Genomic DNA, 19,885 nt, shown 5'->3' with positions numbered 1-19,885 from the left:
TTTCAAGGGGAAAAACGGCGCACAAAGGGGCAGGGGGTAAAGGAAGAAGTAGAATTTTTAAAAGGTGTAGAAGATTTAAGTCAATGGCAATATATGGTTCTTATTGGTTCCTGTTTTGAATAAACAAACTGTAAAAATAAGATCTATCAGATAATTGGGAGCTTTTGAATAATTGCCTGGATATTAGATGATGTTAAGGGATTACCATTTTTTTTAAAGATTTTATTTATTTATTTGACAGAGAGGGATACAGTGAGAGAGGGAGCACAAGCAGGGGGAGTGGGAGAGGGAGAAACAGGCTTCCTGCTAAGCAGGGACCCCAATGCAGGGCTCCATCCCAGGAACCTGGGATTATGACCTGAGCCCAAAGCAGTCACCTAAGGCCTAAGTCGCCTAAATCCCTGGTGCCCCAAGGGATTACTATTTTTTAAGGTATTATAATGTTATCATGGTTATATTTTCAAACAGTAGTTATCCTTAAGGCAATGGTTCTCAAACTTTAGCATGCATTACAAGTACTGGAGGGCTTACTAAAACACAGATTTTGGGACCCCAAGCCCAGAAATTCTCATTTGGTGGCTTTGGGCTGGGTCTCAAGAATTCACATTCCTAATACATTTCTAAAGGGTGCTGAGGCTTCTAGCCAAAAGGACATCACTTTGAAGACCACTTCTTTATAGAGGCATCCTGAAAAAGATTCGGATGAAGTAATAACACCATCTGTGGTTTCCTTCATTTCTGGTCGCGGGTGATGTGGGTATAAAAAAAACAAGAATGTCAGTTGATAATTACAGCTTGGAGATGAGTATATGGAATTCCCTTATCCTATCCTGGACACATGAGTCTATGTTTGAAGTTTTCCATAATCACAAGTTAAAATCTAAAGAAAATATAAATTTTTTTACAAACAGAAACAAAACAGTCAAATGATTAATTCTAATATTGTGTTGGTTTATGGTATATATTAACATCCTATGTTAAATCTATTAATTTGGAAATATTGCTTTTTTTTTCAATTCTACATTTCTTGAGAAATCTTATCAAGCTTTTTATATGCATCTTTCTTGTGGTTGTATTTATTATCACTAGCATCCCTTTTTGAGCCATTTAACAGCTTTCTAGAACACGTCAACACCTTGGTCTAAAATGTTGAAAAAACAGGAATTTTCAAATCTGCATTTGATGCTGTCTCTGCAGATTTTCTCACAAGCCCCAGCTATGCATTGCGCAATATTAAGATAATTTGTTGTGTCACTTGTCTTGGAGGAAAGTGTTCACAGACTGCACAATACAACCACCTTAAAATAATTTATTAGTGATCTGAAAAAAAAAAAAAAACTTGCAAGTTTCCAACACCCCAAAAAGATTTACTAAATCTGTGTTAGATTTCTGTGTTCCTTTTGTAACAATTCCTCTAGGTAATTATCACAAAACTAGTATTATGCCCCAAACTCATTTCAGGCTATCGTGTCATCCACAAACACTGTTTTGTGATTCAAAGCAAAGCAAATGACAGAAATTTATAGTACTGGAGATTTTATAGATATTCTGCTAATTCCTAAAGTCAGAAACATGGTGATTCTTAGTCAACATTTTCCATTTTATCTATTTTGACACTTTGTGGATACATTGTTTTGAGAAACAGCAGTCTAGCATGATTGATGTCAGTGAAGAGAGAAATGTAAACTCCCACATATCTGGGGCCTGAACAAGCCATCATCGCCACTCTGACACCATGTTTCTCTATTTGTTCTTCCAATCTGGCAGTGTTCTTAAATGCTGGGAGTCAGCAGGACACAAGACAGTTCTGGCCCACCCATAGCTCACACTCCATTGGAGGGAGACAGCAAATACCAAAGTTCTGGAATTCACAAAGTGTTTAAAATACATGATAATACTCATTGCTTGCAGCAGTCCTGGGAGTAGAAGGTATATTCCTCTTTCCATAGGAGAGGCCATAAAATTTATTCCGTGATAGTTGGGCTGAAAGATGCATGAGGGCCGAAATCCTACCTGCCTTGCTCACTTGTACTCATCGTGCTGAAAACAAAGGTCCTCAGTAAGCTTTGGTGTTTAAATGAAAAAAGGGACACCTTGACTCCATGGGCTTGATGAAGTACTGATACATGGTCCTTCAGAATACTGCAGTGTAGAAATGTATCAATTCTCAGAGACAGAAAACTACTTATATGTGGCTGAAAATGGAAATGTTTTCTATTACCGAAAAAAAATTCCAGTGAAACATGTTGTTCTAAGAAACACCTGATGGGGCACCTGGGTGGCTCAGTGGGGTAAGCCTCTGCCTTCTGCTCAGGTCATGATTTCAGGGTCCTGGGATCCAGCCCTGCTTCAGGCTCTCTGCTCAGGAGGGAGCCTGCTTCCTCCTCTCTCTCTCTCTGCCTTCCTCTCTGCCTACTTGTGATCTCTCTGCCAAATAAATAAATAAAATCTTTAAAAAAAGAAGAAAGAAAGAGAGAAAGGAAGGAAGGAAGGAAAAAAGAAAGGAAGAAAGGAAGGGAGGAGAAAGAAACACCTGAAATGGCTAGCCAGATATTTAAAAGATGAATCTGCCTTGTGGACAGAATGCTGAATCTTTTCTCCTGCTGGGGTAGTGGTACAAAGCAGGGTTCAAGTCTCATCTGCAAATTTACTAGGAGGTAAGTTTTGGAAAACTCTGACCTAGTAATAGCTTCGCTGAAAACATACCCATGGCTCCCACTGCCCTCAGAAGAAAGCAGAGGCTAATCAGACTTGAGGCAATTCACTCTCATTCTCCTGTCTCCCTCTGCAGCCTTATCTTTTGCCTTTTCAAAACTTAAACTATGCTCTGGAAGTGTTCCTCTCTCTCTTAGGAGCCTGTGTGTACCGTTAAGGTTTTCAATATCCAGTTTCCTTTTCCTGGGCCCTTCCTTCTTCTCTTCTTCCTCTCTACTCGTTAGCCTATTCAAATCCAAATCTAATTCATCTTTCAAGCCTAGACTTAAATGTCATTGCCTCCAGACCTGGGCCACCAAGCCCACATTAGGTGGTTCTCCGGACAGTTCTGACAGTGACCCTCACTGCTCCATGTGGTGCAGTCATGAGTGCTTGCTGTCCCCTCACATCTACAAGCTCTGTGAGAGCAGGAGCCAAATCTGTTTTGTTCACTGTAGGGCCTATCACCAGGCTTGGCCCAGGTTAGCAAGCCATAAATATTTCTTAAATTATATTTAATAAACTTACTTAACTTCTGAAACATAAAAGGGTGCTAAGACTACCTGCCTTATAGGCTTGTTGTAAAGATTTTTTTTAAACAAAATATTTTATTCTTTTATCTAAGTTCTCATAGCCACTTCATAGCCCATCTTTATTTTTTTATTATGTTAGTCACCATACAGTAGTACATCATTAGTTTTTGATGTAGTGTTCCATGATTCATTGTTTGTGTATAATACCCAGTGCATCACTGGGCTAGCCCATTCCTCCACCCCTGTTCCTTCTAAAACTCTGTTTGTTTCCCAGAGTTCATAGTCGCTCATGCTTCATCTCCCACTCCAATCCCCCCCCCTTAGCTTTTCCCTTTCCTTCTCCTAATGTCCTCTATGCTATTCCTTATGCTCCACAAATAAGTGAAACCATATGATAATTTACTTTCTCTGATGGACTTATTTCACTTAGCATAATTTCCTCTAGTCCCATTCATGTTGATCCAAAAGTTGGGTATTCATCCTTTCTAATGGCTGAGTAGTATTCCATTGTATATATGAATCACATCTTCTTTATCCATTCATCTGTTAAAGGGCATATCAGCTCTTTCCACAGTTTGGCTATTGTGGATATTGCTGATATGAACATTGGGGTGCATGTGGCCCTTCTTTTCACTACATCTGTATGTTTGGGGCAAATACCCAGTAATGCAATTTCTGGGTCATAGGGTAACTCTATTTTTAACTTTTTGAGGAATTTCCTTACTGTTTTCAAAAGTAACTACACCAACTTGCATTCCCACCAACAGTGTAAGAGGGTTCCTCCTTCTCCACATCCTCTCCAACACTTGTTTCTTACCTTGTCAACCTTTGCCATTCTGACTGATATAAGGTGGTATCTCAATGTGGTTTTGATTTGAATCTCCCTAATGGCTAGTGATGATGAACATTTTTTCATGTGTCTGTTAGCCACTTGTATGTCTTCTTTGGAGAAGTGTCTGTTCATGCCTTCTGTCCATTTTTTGACATGGTTATCTGTTTTGTGTGTGTTGAGTTTGATAAGTTCTTTATAGATCCTGGATATCAGCCCTTTGTCTGTAATGTCATTTGCAAATATCTTCTCCCATTCCATGGGTTGCCCTTTTGTTTTGTTGACTGTTTCTTTTGTTGTGCAGAAGCTTTTCATCTTGATGAAGTCCCAAAAGTTCATTTCACTTTTGTTTCCTTTGCCTTTGGAGGCATTTCTTCAAAGAAGTTGCTGTGGCCGATGTTAAAGAGTTTACTGCCTATGTTCTCCTCTAGGATTTTGATGGATTCCTGTCACACTTCAGAGTATAAAGGATAGAGGGAATACTCAACTTCATGAAAAACCCACAGTGACTACCATTCTCATTTAGGGAAAAGCTGAGAGCCTTTCCCTTGAGATCAGGAACATGACAGCATGCTCATTCTCTCCACTATTGTTCAACATAGTACTAGAAGTCTTAGCAACACCAAGTAAGACAACAAAAAGAAATAAAAGACATTTAAATTGGCAAAGAAGAATTCAAACTCTCTCTCTTCACAGAGGACATGATACTTTATGTGAAAAACCAAAAGACTCTATCCCCAAATTACTAAATTCACACGGCAATTCAGTAATGTAGCAGGATACAAAATCAATGCACAGAAATCAGTTGCTTTCTTATACACGAACAATTTAACTATAGAAAGAGAAATTAGAGAATCAGTTCCATTTACAATAGCACCAAAAACCATAAGATATCCTGGAATAAACCTAACCAAAGAGGTGAAGGATCTATATTCTAGGAACTACAGAACACTCATGAAAGAAATTTAAAAAGACACGAAAAGGTGGAAAAACATTCTATGCTCATGGATCAGAAGAATAAACATTGTTAAAATGTCTATGCCTGCCCAGAGCAATTTATAATTTCAACACCATCTCGATCAAAAAAGTGCTGGAACAAACAATCCTAAAATTTGTATGGAACCAGAAAAGATCCCAACCTGCCAAGGAAAAGTTGAAAAAGAAAAACAAAGTTGGGGCATCGCATTGCCTGATTTCAAGCTATATTACAATGCTATGATCACCAAGACAGCAAGGTACTGGAACAAAAACATACTCATAGGTCAATGGAACAGAATAGAGAGCCCAGATATGAACCCTCAACTTTATGGTCAACTAATCTTCAACAAAGCAGGAAAAAATATCCAGTAGAAAAAAGACAGTCTCTTCAACAAATGGTGCTGGGGAAAATGGACAGCTATATACAGGAGAACGAAACTTGGCCATTCTCTCACACCATACACAAAGTAAACCCAAAATGGATGAGAGCTTGTTGTAAAGATTAAATGGAATGGCATAAACAAAGCATCTGTATTGTGCCTTGTACAGATTATGTGTCCAATAAATGTCTTGTTATTTTTATGTCTATTCTAGAACTCTCCACCACTCCTGCTCACTCCTCCCACTCTAGAGAGCCTCTTGATTTTTCTTTAAAATGCTTCATGACTATAAAGCTCCTTTAGTTTTTTATCCATACTGACAGGTTTTTTAACATGCCAATCAATTGAGTACAGACCTTGAGTTTCCAGTGAATCATTCTGGGATCTGTCTCCTTTCAATTGTTTGATACTAAAAATAACCATGTGTGTCAATTTGTACCCAAGATGTTATTTTTATCTGGTATGATAAGATAACAGATAGAGTGACAACCACTTTTGAACGAATAGTTTAGTAACATTTCCCACAAAAAGGGGACATGAGACATCACAGGATCACATGGGGGAGCGCCAACTCAGTCAGGATGCACAAGTGAGGCAAAAGCCCAGGCTCTAGCTTTTACTGAGGTTTCCACAGGAAAGGCAAGGCAAGGTAAGGTAAACAGCTTAGAACTGGCTAGTCTGAATAATTCCAGCAGGCTTCAAGCCTAAGGACTGTCCCTAGCTGTTTAGTATCTGGACTGGGTTGATTTGGGGCAGGGGAAATATTTGCTTGAAGAGAAATTAATTAACCCTGGGAAGGGCAATCTCTTCCAGCCAGCAAGGCTACCCAAGATGTCAAAACATCATAAAATCTAGAAAATTTTTAAGCATAATTAATATACCATATTCCATTGCAAGAGGGAATGACACTTTATCCTTGACCTTTGTTCCATCATTTATTCCATTGTAACCTTTAATAACATTGCTCTTAGGATAAAACATGCTGAGCTTTTTAATCTCTTCTATCCCATTCTTGACAAAACTTCTAGTTGCCTTTGCTGCCCTTCCTCAATCTGCTAATTAAAACAGCCTAAGGAGGTGCCTGGTGGGCTCAGTCAGTAGACCATCTGACTCTTAATCTCAGGGTTATAAGGTCAAGCACCACTTTGGGCTTGGAGCCTACTTAAAAGAAATAAATAAATAAAAATAAAACAGCCTAGGATACCTTTATCTCTAATAAGAATTTTACTTTTGCCTATGAATACCTTATGTTAGATCTACTTTTCCTTTGTCTAACACAGACACCTCCTTTCTTGCACAAAAGAAACAGCATTGTTTTATTGTTAATATATTTGTCAGACATGTTAATTGCATAATGCTGAGATTGATGTAGAGGCAAGCTTTCTTTTGGGGGGACTGAATGACTCAATGACTATATGGGCTGAAGTTATTTGGAACTGGGAATGTGTTTTAAAGATTTGTTCTGAGGTGCCTGGGTGGCTCAGTGGTTAAAGCCTCTGCCTTCAGCTCAGGTCATGATCCCAGGGTCCTGGGAGGGAGCCCTGCACTGGGCTCTCTGCTCAGCAGGGAGCCTGCTTCCTCCTCTCCCTCTGTCTGCCTCTATTTGTGATCTCTTTCTGTCAAAAAAAAAAAAAGTGTGGTTTCCTTTTGTTTATTTTACTTGTATCCATCAGAGTAATAGAATTAAAAGGTTGGTTTCTTTTTTAAAAATAACCTTTAAAGCCTAGATTGTCTCAGCTCTAGTTGATTTCTTTTTCAAAGACTACTCTGTCCTGACTTTCATTGTCTGCTCTTAGCAATATTGAGGTGGTTACAGATTTAGGATAATGGACTCACTTGAGTCTCATTGACAAGTTGGTCAGTCTGTAAGTTATGAGATAAGAACGGTGAATTTGACTAGGATATATCAGGACAGTTCCTAGAGAGCTACAGGTGCGAGGTATCTTTGAAATATAATATAACCACCATTTTTCTAATTAGGAAACCAAGACCTGTAGTTGGGAAGGAAATCATGCATCACACCCAGAGAATTAATGGCAGACCCAGGACAGAGATAAAGGCTCCCCAGTGATAAGTCCAGGGCTCTTGCTCTGAGCACTGCACTTTCCAAGCTTATACTTGTGGGTGGATACAAAGCACAGTCCAAATGCAACCAAATTCTAGAGGAATATATTCTATAATAGGAAAAGTAAGAGCAGTGGGTAAATCATGAGTGAGCATGTGCTGATAGAAAACCAGGCCAAAACCAACCTCATAGGGGTAGTATGAGAATTTAGTAATATAATAAATATAAATTATCTGGTCATGTGCTTAGCATTCAGTAGACACTCAAATAAATATTGGTTGTCCCTCATGCCCATCTCTAACCAACTATAATTTGTTGTATACTGATGATAAGTATGTAATCATACAATGTCACTTAGTACAACCACTATAAATCTTCAGCTTCATCAAATTCTCTGGTGTGAGACCAAGTTTATATCAGAACCTTATACAGCTTCCCTCCCCAACCGTTACCTCCTCCAGCACTGTGGAGTTGCCTGCCCACCAGAGGTCCCTAGGATGTCATCTAGACCAGAAATGGAAATAGACAACATTCCTTCAGTCCTTTCCTGGGGGCAAAGAGTCGGGGAAGGGGAGGTTATTAAGATTTTTCACTTAGTTTAATAAGGCCTTTTTCTCAAATAATCTGAATATATCTGTTGGATATATCTAAATATAAGCCTATGCTATATATAATAAATTTATAAGAGATGTGAGAGAGACAGAAGCTAAAGGCTAGGTTAGGCTATAGTAACAAATAGTGTCAGTGGCCCAAAACAACAAAAGTTTATTCCTCACTTACATTTCTATAATTAGTCAGCAACCATATTGTCATCTTAGCTCCAAAACCCAGGCTGATGAAGCAGTGACTCTGGTATATTTTGGGATGTGCTGGCAGAGGGAAAAAAAGAAGGCTCTAGAGCATCTCATGTGAGCAGTTTAATCCTCAGCCAGAAGGAGCACACGTCACTTCTGCTCATGACTCATTGGCCATAAATGTTCCCATGGCCCTTTCCAATCACAAGGCAATCAGGAAGGGAGAATAATAGAAATAGTTGGTAAAAAGCACTAATAATTATTATATTCTATTTTTAAAGCCAGTTTAAAAACTTTTATTGAAAGGGTTTTTTTGAAGATTTTATTTATTTATTTATTTGAGAGAGAGAACACAGGTAAGAGGGAGCAGAAAGAGAAAGAATCTGAAGCAGACTCAGACTCTGTGCTGAGCTTGGAGCCCAATGCAGGCCTCAATCTCACGGCCCCGAGATCATGACCTGAGCTTAAACCAAAAGTTGGACACTTAACCAGCTGAGCCACCCAGCTGCCCCTTCATAAATTCTTTTATTAAAACATTCCCAAATGCTCTATCTCACCTGGCATTTCCCTTATGGGCATTTCTTCCTTTTACATATCCACTAAATGAGGATGTTCTGTTTCCTATTGGATTTTCAGGTGAATTATGGAAAGCTCCTCTGGTTTTTAAAAGCTGCAGCTTCCAATGATCCACCACAAAGCAAAGAAGCTGCAGGCAGCAACCAGAGGAAATCTCAGGGTTGTTGTCATCATGGCCAAAGGGTCTTTCTTTCTTTCCTTGGGCATAGTGCTCCTAGGCTTCTAGAACAGGTGGTAATTTTTCAGGTCATTTACCCTAAAAGTTCACCCAATGTAGAATCACTGTGCCCTTCACCAACAGCCATCTTACGCTTGTCATTTCCCCTCTCTCATACACAGGCCAGCACAGAAATTTGTTTGCAACAATTGCATAGGTTTCTTGAGATCAAGCATGTGTCTTATTTTAATGAGGTTGCCATGTGACAATGAAAACCCTCATGGAATAAGAAATGATCATATACTGGTGCAGAACTCCAGTCTATAAAATGTGATTACAAAACTATGTTCAGTCAATGAACTCCTGGCTTACAGGCACTAAAGGGTTCCAGGTACCAGAATCAATAATGTAATCTAAAGGGTAAGAAATGACATAAAGTAAAATAGGATGTGAGGGGTATCTTCAGAGAGGAGGCACAGTAGAGTGTGCTAGTCTGGGTGTTCTCCAAGGAAGTTGACAAACTACAGTGGTTGGGAGCATAGCCTCCATTACCAGAAGCCCAAGCTCAACCCCTGTTTCTGCCATTTAATGGCACTGTAACCTTGGGCTAGTCACTTACCCTCTCTGTGTATCCATTGTGAAATGGGAGTCATAAGAGATACCCCTTCACTTCATAGATCTTGAGAATGACTTAACCAATGCAAAGTTCTTAAAAATAGTAACTGATATATAAGAAATGCTATATAGGAATTTTTTTTAAAGATTTTATTTATATATTTGACAGAGAGAGATCACAAGTAGGCAGAGAGGCAGGCAGAGAGAGAGAGAGGAGGAAGCAGGCTCCCTGCTGAGCAGAGAGCCCGATGCGGGACTCGATCCCAGGACCCTGAGATCATGACCTGAGCCGAAGGCAGTGGCCTAACCCACTGAGCCACCCAGGTGCCCCTGCTATATAGGAATTTTTAAAATTATTTTTAAACTATCCTACCAGAAGACACTCTTTTCGGTTACAAATAATGTGACATAGTAGTTAAGAGTTGCCTTATTGGAATTGAGCCCTTCACTCTAGGATAGTAGTTTCCTGTAAAAGTGGCCCTGGATCAAGTGTTGGACTTGCTTCCTTTCTACAGTGTGCCCTTTTAATGCCTTTTTATATTCATTGAATACCAGCTGCTGGCCAGGTGAACCTTGCCGAGCACAGTGAATGCAGAGGTTGGCAAGGTCCAATCCTTCCCTCAAGGCTAAAAGTGCAAAGAAAGACACTGTCAGGTAGGTCTACCAGTCAAATATCTGGAAGCAGCTGTCCTACGAGGGCCATGAAGTCCCAGAAATAAATAATAGTCAGGAACCACACTTCATAAAACACAAGCCATGAGATCTGGGCCCTGTGAGGTGGCAGACTATGCATTAAAGACATGGCTACCCACTGGCAGATATGGGTCTTAGGAGTGCAGGACAGGATGGCACTCCTGAGCCCTAGACTAGGTTAGATCTCTCTGACACTCTGTGGTATTTGGCCCCACCATCCTTTCTCTTTCTGACAGCCATTGTACCTGTAACTACTCCCTTGACATTTGAGGTTAGTAATAGTGTCTATACTGGATAACTGAGTATTTAGTATCATTCCCAGCACAAGGTAGATGCTCACTGAATATTGTTTAATGTAATTGGCACCTCCAATGATCCACTTGCAGAGACATCCGGATACCTACTCTATAAAAATGGTGTACACAGAGGGATCACTTTGAACTCATGGGAGAAGGTGCTGCTTGATACATACCAGACGGCATATCTGTGGAAGTGCAGAACTGATGACCTATCATGAACCCAGGTTCTTTGTTAATTACCGTGCTGCAGAAAAAGGCCCTCCCGTGTTCTGTCAGGAATAGCCTTTAGGGGGTCAGCTCTGTGATGTTTAAAAAGCCTCCAGCATCACCTGTGGCAACAAGCGTGGCAAGAGCTCTCCTTACCTAAGTTGGACCAGATGAAACAATGTCCCACAGCAGGTTTCCTAAGAAACCTCACCAGCTGAAGCAAATGGGTTCATACAACTCCTGCCCATTTTGTACTTGCTGTTCAGAGACAGGGGCCAAAGGTTCATGAATTCCTACCCCCAGGAACTGGCATTGCAAGAAAAGGAAAGAGGAAGGAAAACTGGCGATTCAGATCTGGGACAGATACATCTGATGACCAAGGTCTTGGTCATGTGCTCTCTCAGCAAAGAGAGCCTTATAAACCACATAGTTGGCATTTTCCTCCACTAGACTCAGATTCCTGAGCTGGAGAACATTCTGAATGGGGAAGGAGGGTGTAGAAACGGTATGACCTAAACAAAGTTAAACAGCCATTCCGTCTTTCCTGTACTAAGCTTTCAGAAAATATGAGCTATTAGGCAAAACTCAAGTAAAAGTCACAGAGCAAAAAGAGGATAGAGGGGCACCTGGGTGACTCAGTTGGTTAAGCAACCACATCTTGATTTCAGCTCAGGTCATGATCTCAGGGTCATGAGCCCCACATCAGGTATTGCACTCAGCAAGGAGTCTGCTTGAGATTCTCTTCCCCTCCCTCCATCTCTCCCTCTGCCCCTCATCCCACTCACATGTACACCCTCCCTCTCTCTCTCTCTCTCTCTCTCTCTCAAACAAAATCCTTTAAGGAAATACAATATGACCTCTAGTAAAGGTTAAATACATATAAAAGTAATCAATTCCATGTACTGTACAAGATCCTCAGGAAATAGTAAGAAACAAAACAGACTTGAACCACATCTGATGGAAGAGTCTAGCAGGGAAGTCAGACATGAAACAATAGCTAAAGAAATAAAAATGTGATTGCAACCTGAGGAAGACTTATTAAGGAAAAGAAGAAGGAATTATGAAAGAGCTGATCAAGCACAGGGTACTAGAGAACCACTGAGGGCCAATTAGGAGCACCACTTCCAAGATCCTTATTCAGTGACAGCCTCTTCTTTTTTTTAATTGTGTTATGTTAGTCCCCATAAAATACATCATTAGTTTTTGGTGCAGTGTTCCAAGATTCATTGTTTATGTACAACACCCAGTGCTCCATGCAATACATGCCCTCCTTAATACCCACCACCAGGTTCACCCATCCCCCTACTCTCCTCCTCTCTAAAATCCTCAGTTTGTTTCTCAGAGTCCACAGTCTCTCATGGTTCATCTCCCCCTCCGATTTCCCCCAATTCACTTTTCCTTTCATTTTCCTAATGTCCTACATGTTATTCCTTATGTTCCTCAAGTAAGTGAAACCATATGATAATTGTCTTTCTCTGTTTGACTTATTTCACTGAGCATAATCTCCTCCAGTCCCCCCCATGTTGATGCAAAAATTGGGTATTCATCCTTTCTGATGGCTGAGTAATATTCCATTGTATATACAGACCACATCTTCTTTATCCATTCTTCTGTTGAAGGGCATCTCAGCTCTTTCCACAGTTTAGCTATTGTGGCCATTGCTGCTATGAACTTTGAAGTACATACGGCCCTCATTTTCACTACATCTGTATCATTGGGGCAAATACCCAGTAGTGCAACTGTTGGGTCATAGGATAACTCTATTTTTAATTTTTTGAGGAATTGCCACACTGTTTGCAAAAGTGACTTCACAACTTGAATTCCCACCAACAGTGTAAGAGGGTTCCTCCTTCTCCACCACATCACCAACACTTTTTGTTTTTTACCTTGTCAATCTTTGCCATTCTAACTAGTGTAAGGTGGTATCTCAATGTGGTTTTGATTTGAATTTCCCTGATAGCTAAGGCTCCACCCCCAAATTACTAGAACTAATATAGCAATTCAGTAATGTGGCAGGATACAAAATCAAGGCACAGAAATCAGTTGCTTTCTTACACACTAACAATGTAACTGTAGAAAGAGAAATTGGAGAATCAATTCCATTTACAATAGCACAAAAAAACATAAGATATCTTGGAATAAACCTAAGCAAAGAAGTGAAGGATCTATATTCTAGGAACTACAAAACACTCATGAAGGAAATTGAAGAAGACATAAAAAGATGTAAAAACATTCCATGCTCATGGATCAGAAGAATAAACATTGTTAAAATGTCTATGCTGCCCAGAGCAACATATAATTTCAATGCCATCTCAGTCAAAATACATTTTTCAAAGTGCTGGAACAAACAATCCTAAAATTTGTATGGAACAAGAAAAGACCCCAAATCACCAAGGAAATGTTGAAAAAGAAAAACAAAGCTGGGGGCATCACGCTTGATTTCAAGCTATATTATAAAGCTGTGATCTCCAAGATAGCATGGTACTGGCACAAAAACAGACACATAAGTCAATGGAACAGAATAGAGAGCCCAGATATGGACTCTCAACTCAATGGTCAACTGATCTTCAACAAAGCAGAAAAAAATATCCACTGGAAAAAAGACAGTCTCTTCAACAAACGGTGCTGGGAAAAGTGGACAGTTATATACAGAAGAATGAAACTTGAAAATTCTTTCACACCATACATAAAGATAAACTCAAAATGGATGAAGGACCTAAATGTGAGACAGGATCCATCAAAATCCTAGAGGAGAACATAGGCAGTAACCTCTTTGACATCAGCCACAGCAACTTCTTTCAAGACATGTCTCCAAAGGCAAAGGAAACAAAAGCAAAAATGAACTTTTGAGGTTTCATCAAGATCAAAAGCTTCTTCACAGCAAAGGAAACAAAACAAGAGGCAATCCACAGAATAGGAGAAGATATTTGCAAATGACATTATAGACAAAGGGCTGAAATACAAGATCTATAAAGAACTTCACAAATTCAACACCCTAAAAACAGATAAACATTTCAAAAAAATAGGCAGAAGACATGAATAGACACTTCTTCAATGAAGACATTCAAATAGCTAGCAGACACATGAAAAAATATTCATCATCAGTCAATGATATTCTATTGGCACCTTGAAGTCATCCATGGTGGGAGTACTTACACCATGAAAATTAGTAATGCAATAAATTAGGGCATTATCTTTGAGAGCAGGTTATTAAGGTTTATTGACACATCACTGAAAAGAAGATGATTTACAGGAGTGGAGGCTTGGAGAAGTCACAGACTGTCCTTGTAGGGAAGTGGCACGTTATGTTGGGACAGTGGAAATTAGGAAAAGCTTCACTGCCAAGAAGATAGCTGGATCCAGAAGGAGACATCACTTGAATGTTAAATGAGTAAACATCTCAAACTAGTTTCATAAAATAAATGACTATAATGCTTTATCACCTACCATGGGTTTTCACCTTTCATTTAAAGTTACAATAGTCAGTGAGATAAACAATCATAATTATTAGAAACATTTGCAAAATCATGACTGCCAAAACTTTTCTGAGTTTTCCAGATACTAATTGCAGAGTGAAAGATAACAAGGGAAGTTCACTTGATTCAAGATTTCCTTCTATAGAAGGAAATCCATGGTTACGGGGATCTGGCAGGATCCACTTTGCTTTGCCTGTGGCAAGGGACAGCTTGGAAATTTGAATTGCCATCAATAATTATATGGGCTTAAGAGAAGTAAGATCAAGCAGCTAAAGTAAACTACTGTGGTCACTTGTAATTTTTCTTCTCAACTTGGAAAAAAGTTTTGGTTTATGTTCTAGCCAAATTCATTGGTGCCTTCTGGAGAAGAGGCTCCAGTGGTCAGTAGAATAGAACAGATTGGAGATAATCTGTGAAATCTCCATGCAAAGACCCCATGATAAGGTTTCTGAGATCTAGAAGCTCTTATTGGGTGGGTTCTCTGGGTTCATGGTGTATGTCAGAACTGAGAAATGTGGTATGGAAACACAGCAGCTTTGGGAGGTTCATGTGTCACAGACTTTCCCCTGCCCCTCCACAGAGTACTGCTCCTCCAGAGGCCAGCCCACAGTCAGAAGTGGGCGAGAACCTACTGGAGATCCTGATGGCACTAAGGACAATCCATGGCAAACTCAACAAAGAGGGCCTCAGTCTGAATTTGCAGAAGGAAGACTACTCTTTCTCTGGCTCCCTGCCCCCACCCAAGGTAACCAAAATTAGAGTTCCAGTGTGTTCATCTCCAGAGCCCACCTCAGGATCTAGCAGAAAGCACAGCTATAATCTGTGTTCTGCCCGTGGATCACATTATACAATTGTTTGTTTTCTGTGCTTGAAATGAGAAAAACAAAAGGAGAAAGGAATTGTAGAATGTGCATAATTGGTCCAGGAATTACTTGGGCTGAGATATGTTCTATGTTAATAATAGAGAATATGACAACACTCAAATACTATTTCACAATGGAAAACAAACAATTTTTCCAAGGCCAAATGTTCATTTCTCACACGCTCTACCAGCTTCCAGTGACATCAGCATGTGGTATCCCATTCCTTAGGAACACTGAGTTTTTAGGAACTAATGTGATTTATTGCTGATAGAGATTAATGTGCTGTTTTGGAGAATTAACAGTGCAGATGTGTTTTATGGAAGAGGATACAGAACCACATAAACTCAAGTGTTGTCTTGAGCCAAAGAAACCCTAGTCATAAGGCTACCTTGAATACAGGCAAAATAATAATTACAATTATTACTACAATTCCATCAATAACAACTTATCACCTCCACTTTATTGAATTCTTACTAAGTAAGTGCCAAACCCTGCACAAAATGCTTTATTTACTCTCTCTCATTTAACATTTACAGATAACTATAAAATCCAGATGGATATTATAATACCAATTTAATGAAAAATACTGAGTCTCAGGGCAGCCAGCGGAATCATCCAAGGGCCACAGCTAGCAAGTAGCAGAGCCAGGGTTCAAAGTACAGAAGAGTACTGGATATTGAAAGTCAGAATTTGAACTCTATTCACCAAAAGATATCTGGAACTATCCATTGAGTTAAGAATGTAAGACTTAGAATTCCAGAGGAGTAGAAGGGATTTACAATTGGGGGGGGGGGGATAACAAAGAATGTGCTAGAGAAAAGATTGGAAAATACCTTTCATCTAGTTAAACAGGAGTTAGAATGGAGGGGAATTAAGAGGAATATATGACATTTATCAAGGAAGCAAGGACACAGGATGCTGGAAGTAGATTCTTATTCCAGGACAGAAGCAGCTTTCTCTATGCTTTCATACAAAAACAAAGGTCATGATAGTGTGTACATGTGTCTATTATGTACGTGAAGATTACACATGCAAGCATGTTTCACTGGGGAGCACACTGCAGAAGTTTCCACACAACATAAATGGCTTTTATTATGTTCATAATATCAGTGGAAATAGAATAAGAAGCAGCAAATATTTGTTAGATTGGAAATTACGTGACACCATCAATGAAGCCTGTATGTTCTCAGGTGATATTAGTAGAATAACACATAAATAACTTGTAAAGCAAAATAAATTTGTATAAACTCTTTTGAGTCTTCAGATTTTTCAGCTGGAAAAAAAATACTGGGTTCAAATACCTATTTCCTGTATCTGTTGTGAGGATTAAACAAGATAAGTGTGTGAAGGCACTTCCCACACTAATATAGGAGGCACTCAGTAAACACTAGTTTCTTTCTCTTCTAATAAAAAAAAATCAGTATTTGGTTAAATTATTACTCAAAACAGCCCAAGGAAGAAGGATATTTCCAGGGTCAAGTGATGGCCACATTGAGCACTGGCTATGAGAGCTGGCCCTGAAAGCTTAAATTTGTGGTTCATGTCCAAAGAAATGGGGCACATTTTCCTTGAAGCTGGTCTGTCTCTTTTGAGCCATCTGGCATCTCTTAAGACATCTGGAACTCACTCAGAGTATATTGCAGTCTGGGAGGCATGTAAAATAGAATTCTGTTTCCCCAGAACATGAGACAAATTGAGGCCCAAGGGACATTGGATACAAAAAGCAGCAGCAGCTGTACCCTCGCATTCATGTTCCTGGACATAGGACTTCAGGCTAGACTGGGAAAGGCTACGAGTTGGAAGGGCTTCTCTTTTTGAACAGCAATTTTTAATCTCCTTGGAGTGTAGGGAAAAGAATCACAGGATTCTTAAATTTCTCATGAAATCTACATTCCCTGTGCCCTTGCAGTGGTGTGTGGCAGGGATACCACCCTTGCAGTCATTTCAGAGGGCTCACAGATCACCTGTAGCTTCTCAGATAAATAAATGTAGTCTTGAAGGATAATCTTGCATCTTGCCACTCAAATGAATGAAATTTCGCCATTCTCAAAGAATAGTCTAAAAACATGTCAAATATCTACCATCCCCATTCCGTGGACTCACACCTCCTGTTCCTCTAGTTCAGCTTTGATGCAATGATGGCTTCTGGCAGGACTGCTGAGGCAACATAGATCCTCATCCAGTGTTCTGAGTACTCTTATAAGCCACTAAGGACAAGAGACTATTATGAACTCAGTTCCTGAGTTCTCCAGGAGCTCAGGGGAAAGGTGCCATTTTAAACATGACATAGTTCTGTATGACAAATGCAGTGACGGCAGTAACTTGGAACACAGAAAAAGAACAACAACATAGCCTGGCTCAAAACACATCCAGAGGAGATGATGCAAATACTAAATCTTACGGGACAAGTGAATTTGGCAAAGAATTAGGAGGAAGGCAGAGACAATGATGGGAAAAGTATCCTAGGTAAAAAGAACAGTGTGAAATGGGACTGAAATAAGAGAGAGCACAACTAATTCAGGAAACTGGAAGTCATTCATATAGACAGAAAATCGTGGGTGTGTGGTGGCTGGGGATGGTGGGAGATGCTGCCCAAGTTGATGTTAGAAAGGAAAGTTGGAGCCAATTTATGATGGGTCTTTCTAAGGAGCTGAACTTTGTCCTGAGACCCAAAAGGATCATCACAGGATATTAAGCAGTGAATGATATGATCAAATTTAAAATTTGGAAAATTTTAATTTTCCAATATGAAGAATCAGAGGCAAAGAGACCCTCTGTACTTTAACTATAGAAGGCTATTCCAATAATTCAAGCAAGAAATTAGGAGGTTTTAAATCAGGACATTAACAGGAGAGATAGAGATATTAAGGAGGTAGGAAAGTATATCTTGGTAACTAACTAGATATGGGCCCTGAATTAGGCAGATCAAAATGATTCCCAGGGTTCTGGCCTTGGCAACTTGGTGAGTGGTGGTACCATTCTCTGTGATAGGAAACCAACAAGGAGTAGATTTGAAGGGATGGGGGATAGGATGAGGGGCTCAGTTTTAAACACTTTGTTCTTGGTTGAGACAGTAAAGCTAAATAATGATTTAAAGGTCTTTAATATACAGGTCTTTTATAGATAGATAGATAGATAGATAGATAGATAGATAGATATAGATAGATAGAGATATATCTTATATCTATCTATCTGTATATATAATATAAAGGTCTTTAATATAATGAAGCCATGGGAGTAGTTAGGGTTACCCAAGGACATAATGGAAAGTAGAGGAGGACACTTATTGTTAAGGAGTAGGTAGAAGAGAAGCCAACAAAGGAGACTAAAAATAATCACAAGAGGCATGGGAGTGGTCAAGAAAGCCAAAAAAGAGATTTATAGAAGGATGGCATGATTAGTCATGTTATATGATGTTAAGAGACAATCTATAATTAGGACTGAAGGGTACTCATGCAATTTCAAACCATGGAAGTTACCAGTGACTTGGCAAATACAGTTAAAGTACAGTGATGGGGTAAAATGCAAATGGAGCTTTAAGTGGGAAGAGAGGAAGTTGAGAGAGCATCTGTGCACCACTCTTTCAAGGAGCATTTTGGGGAAATGAATATTTATTTCACATGTCATTTTCTAAATAACATAGACATTTTATTTACATTTGATTAAAAAACATTTCCTTCTAAACAGAAGAAACTACACATAATGAAATGTTTTCTTTTTGAACAAGGGTCATCATTATGAATATTCAAGCTTTAAGCAATTTTAGTAATAATCCTGAATAACACTAAGTTGCCAGGATTCTGGTAGATGTTTTTTTGCTCCTTTATAACTGTCAGCTCTTAGCAGCCATCAATCAATCTGCTTCTAGGAACCCTGATGTACTATTTCTAATCTGCTGTTCATTTTAGCCTAGAGCAAAACTCAGTGTTGCCAGAAGTAAATGAACTGTTTTTAGAATAACCTCTTACACTGATGTTTAAAAATACATTAATAGGCTATAACCATGAGGATAATTCAATTTTTATTTAAGGAGTAAAATGGCATAATGTGACTAATTTCTACCTCTCTAAATTTATTTTTGCCACCCTCTGCCCATACACACTCTAGTCTTTACTGTCTTCAACTCATTCATTCACTTCCTTGTTCATCTATGTATTTGCTTGTTCAATAATTATTGGCATTTTATTTTTCAATGTGGTGCTAAACAAATGGCCATTGAAAAATGAATAAAACACAACTGCAGGCCTCACTAAGCCAGTGTCTTTTAAAGAAACTCTAGTGACCACATCATTATAAAAGGGTATAAAATTATAGTAGAATGGATAATGTCAAAATATATGCAGTTTCTAAAAAGTACCATACTCTATCTCATCCATTAATCACACATGGTTTTCTTCTGCCTGGAATTTTCCCTGACCCCTTACTCTTCTGTAAACTCTAACTCGTTGTTTTGCTTTGTTTTGTTTTGTTTTTCTGTTCCAAACTGATCTTCTTTCCTCTGTTAAGCATCCCTGACAGGACTTCTCCATACCTAGGAAGTAACATGTACAAGTATTGAACCTAGATGTATTGTTTGTTTCCTTCCATAAAGATAAACAAAGATTAGTTTTTAATGTCACTGTTTTACGGTTTAGGTTCTATTATTATTCTGCTATGTTCCGACCAACAGATCAGGAGATGAGTGCCACTGAAGAGACAGTTTGTTATACACAGCTTCCAAGGCCAG

The 19,885-nt window shown here is 39.2% G+C and overlaps 1 protein-coding gene across 1 annotated transcript in view; it reads left to right on the top strand.

Moving 5' to 3' along the window:
* LOC309843217 (uncharacterized protein C1orf87) overlaps positions 1-19,885 on the top strand; it is a gene marked incomplete at both ends in the record, with an annotated part of 87,809 nt that overhangs the window by 32,288 nt on the left and 35,636 nt on the right. The window contains 2 exon segments of the mRNA XM_082688559.1: positions 8,910-9,083; positions 14,877-15,041. Coding sequence (XP_082544685.1) covers positions 8,910-9,083; positions 14,877-15,041 — 339 coding nt within the window.

Source organism: Mustela nivalis (assembly GCF_964662115.1).
Source record: "Mustela nivalis genome assembly, chromosome: 10".
Taxonomy (NCBI): Eukaryota; Metazoa; Chordata; class Mammalia; order Carnivora; family Mustelidae; genus Mustela; species Mustela nivalis.
This window is presented reverse-complemented; position numbering and strand designations above follow the sequence as displayed.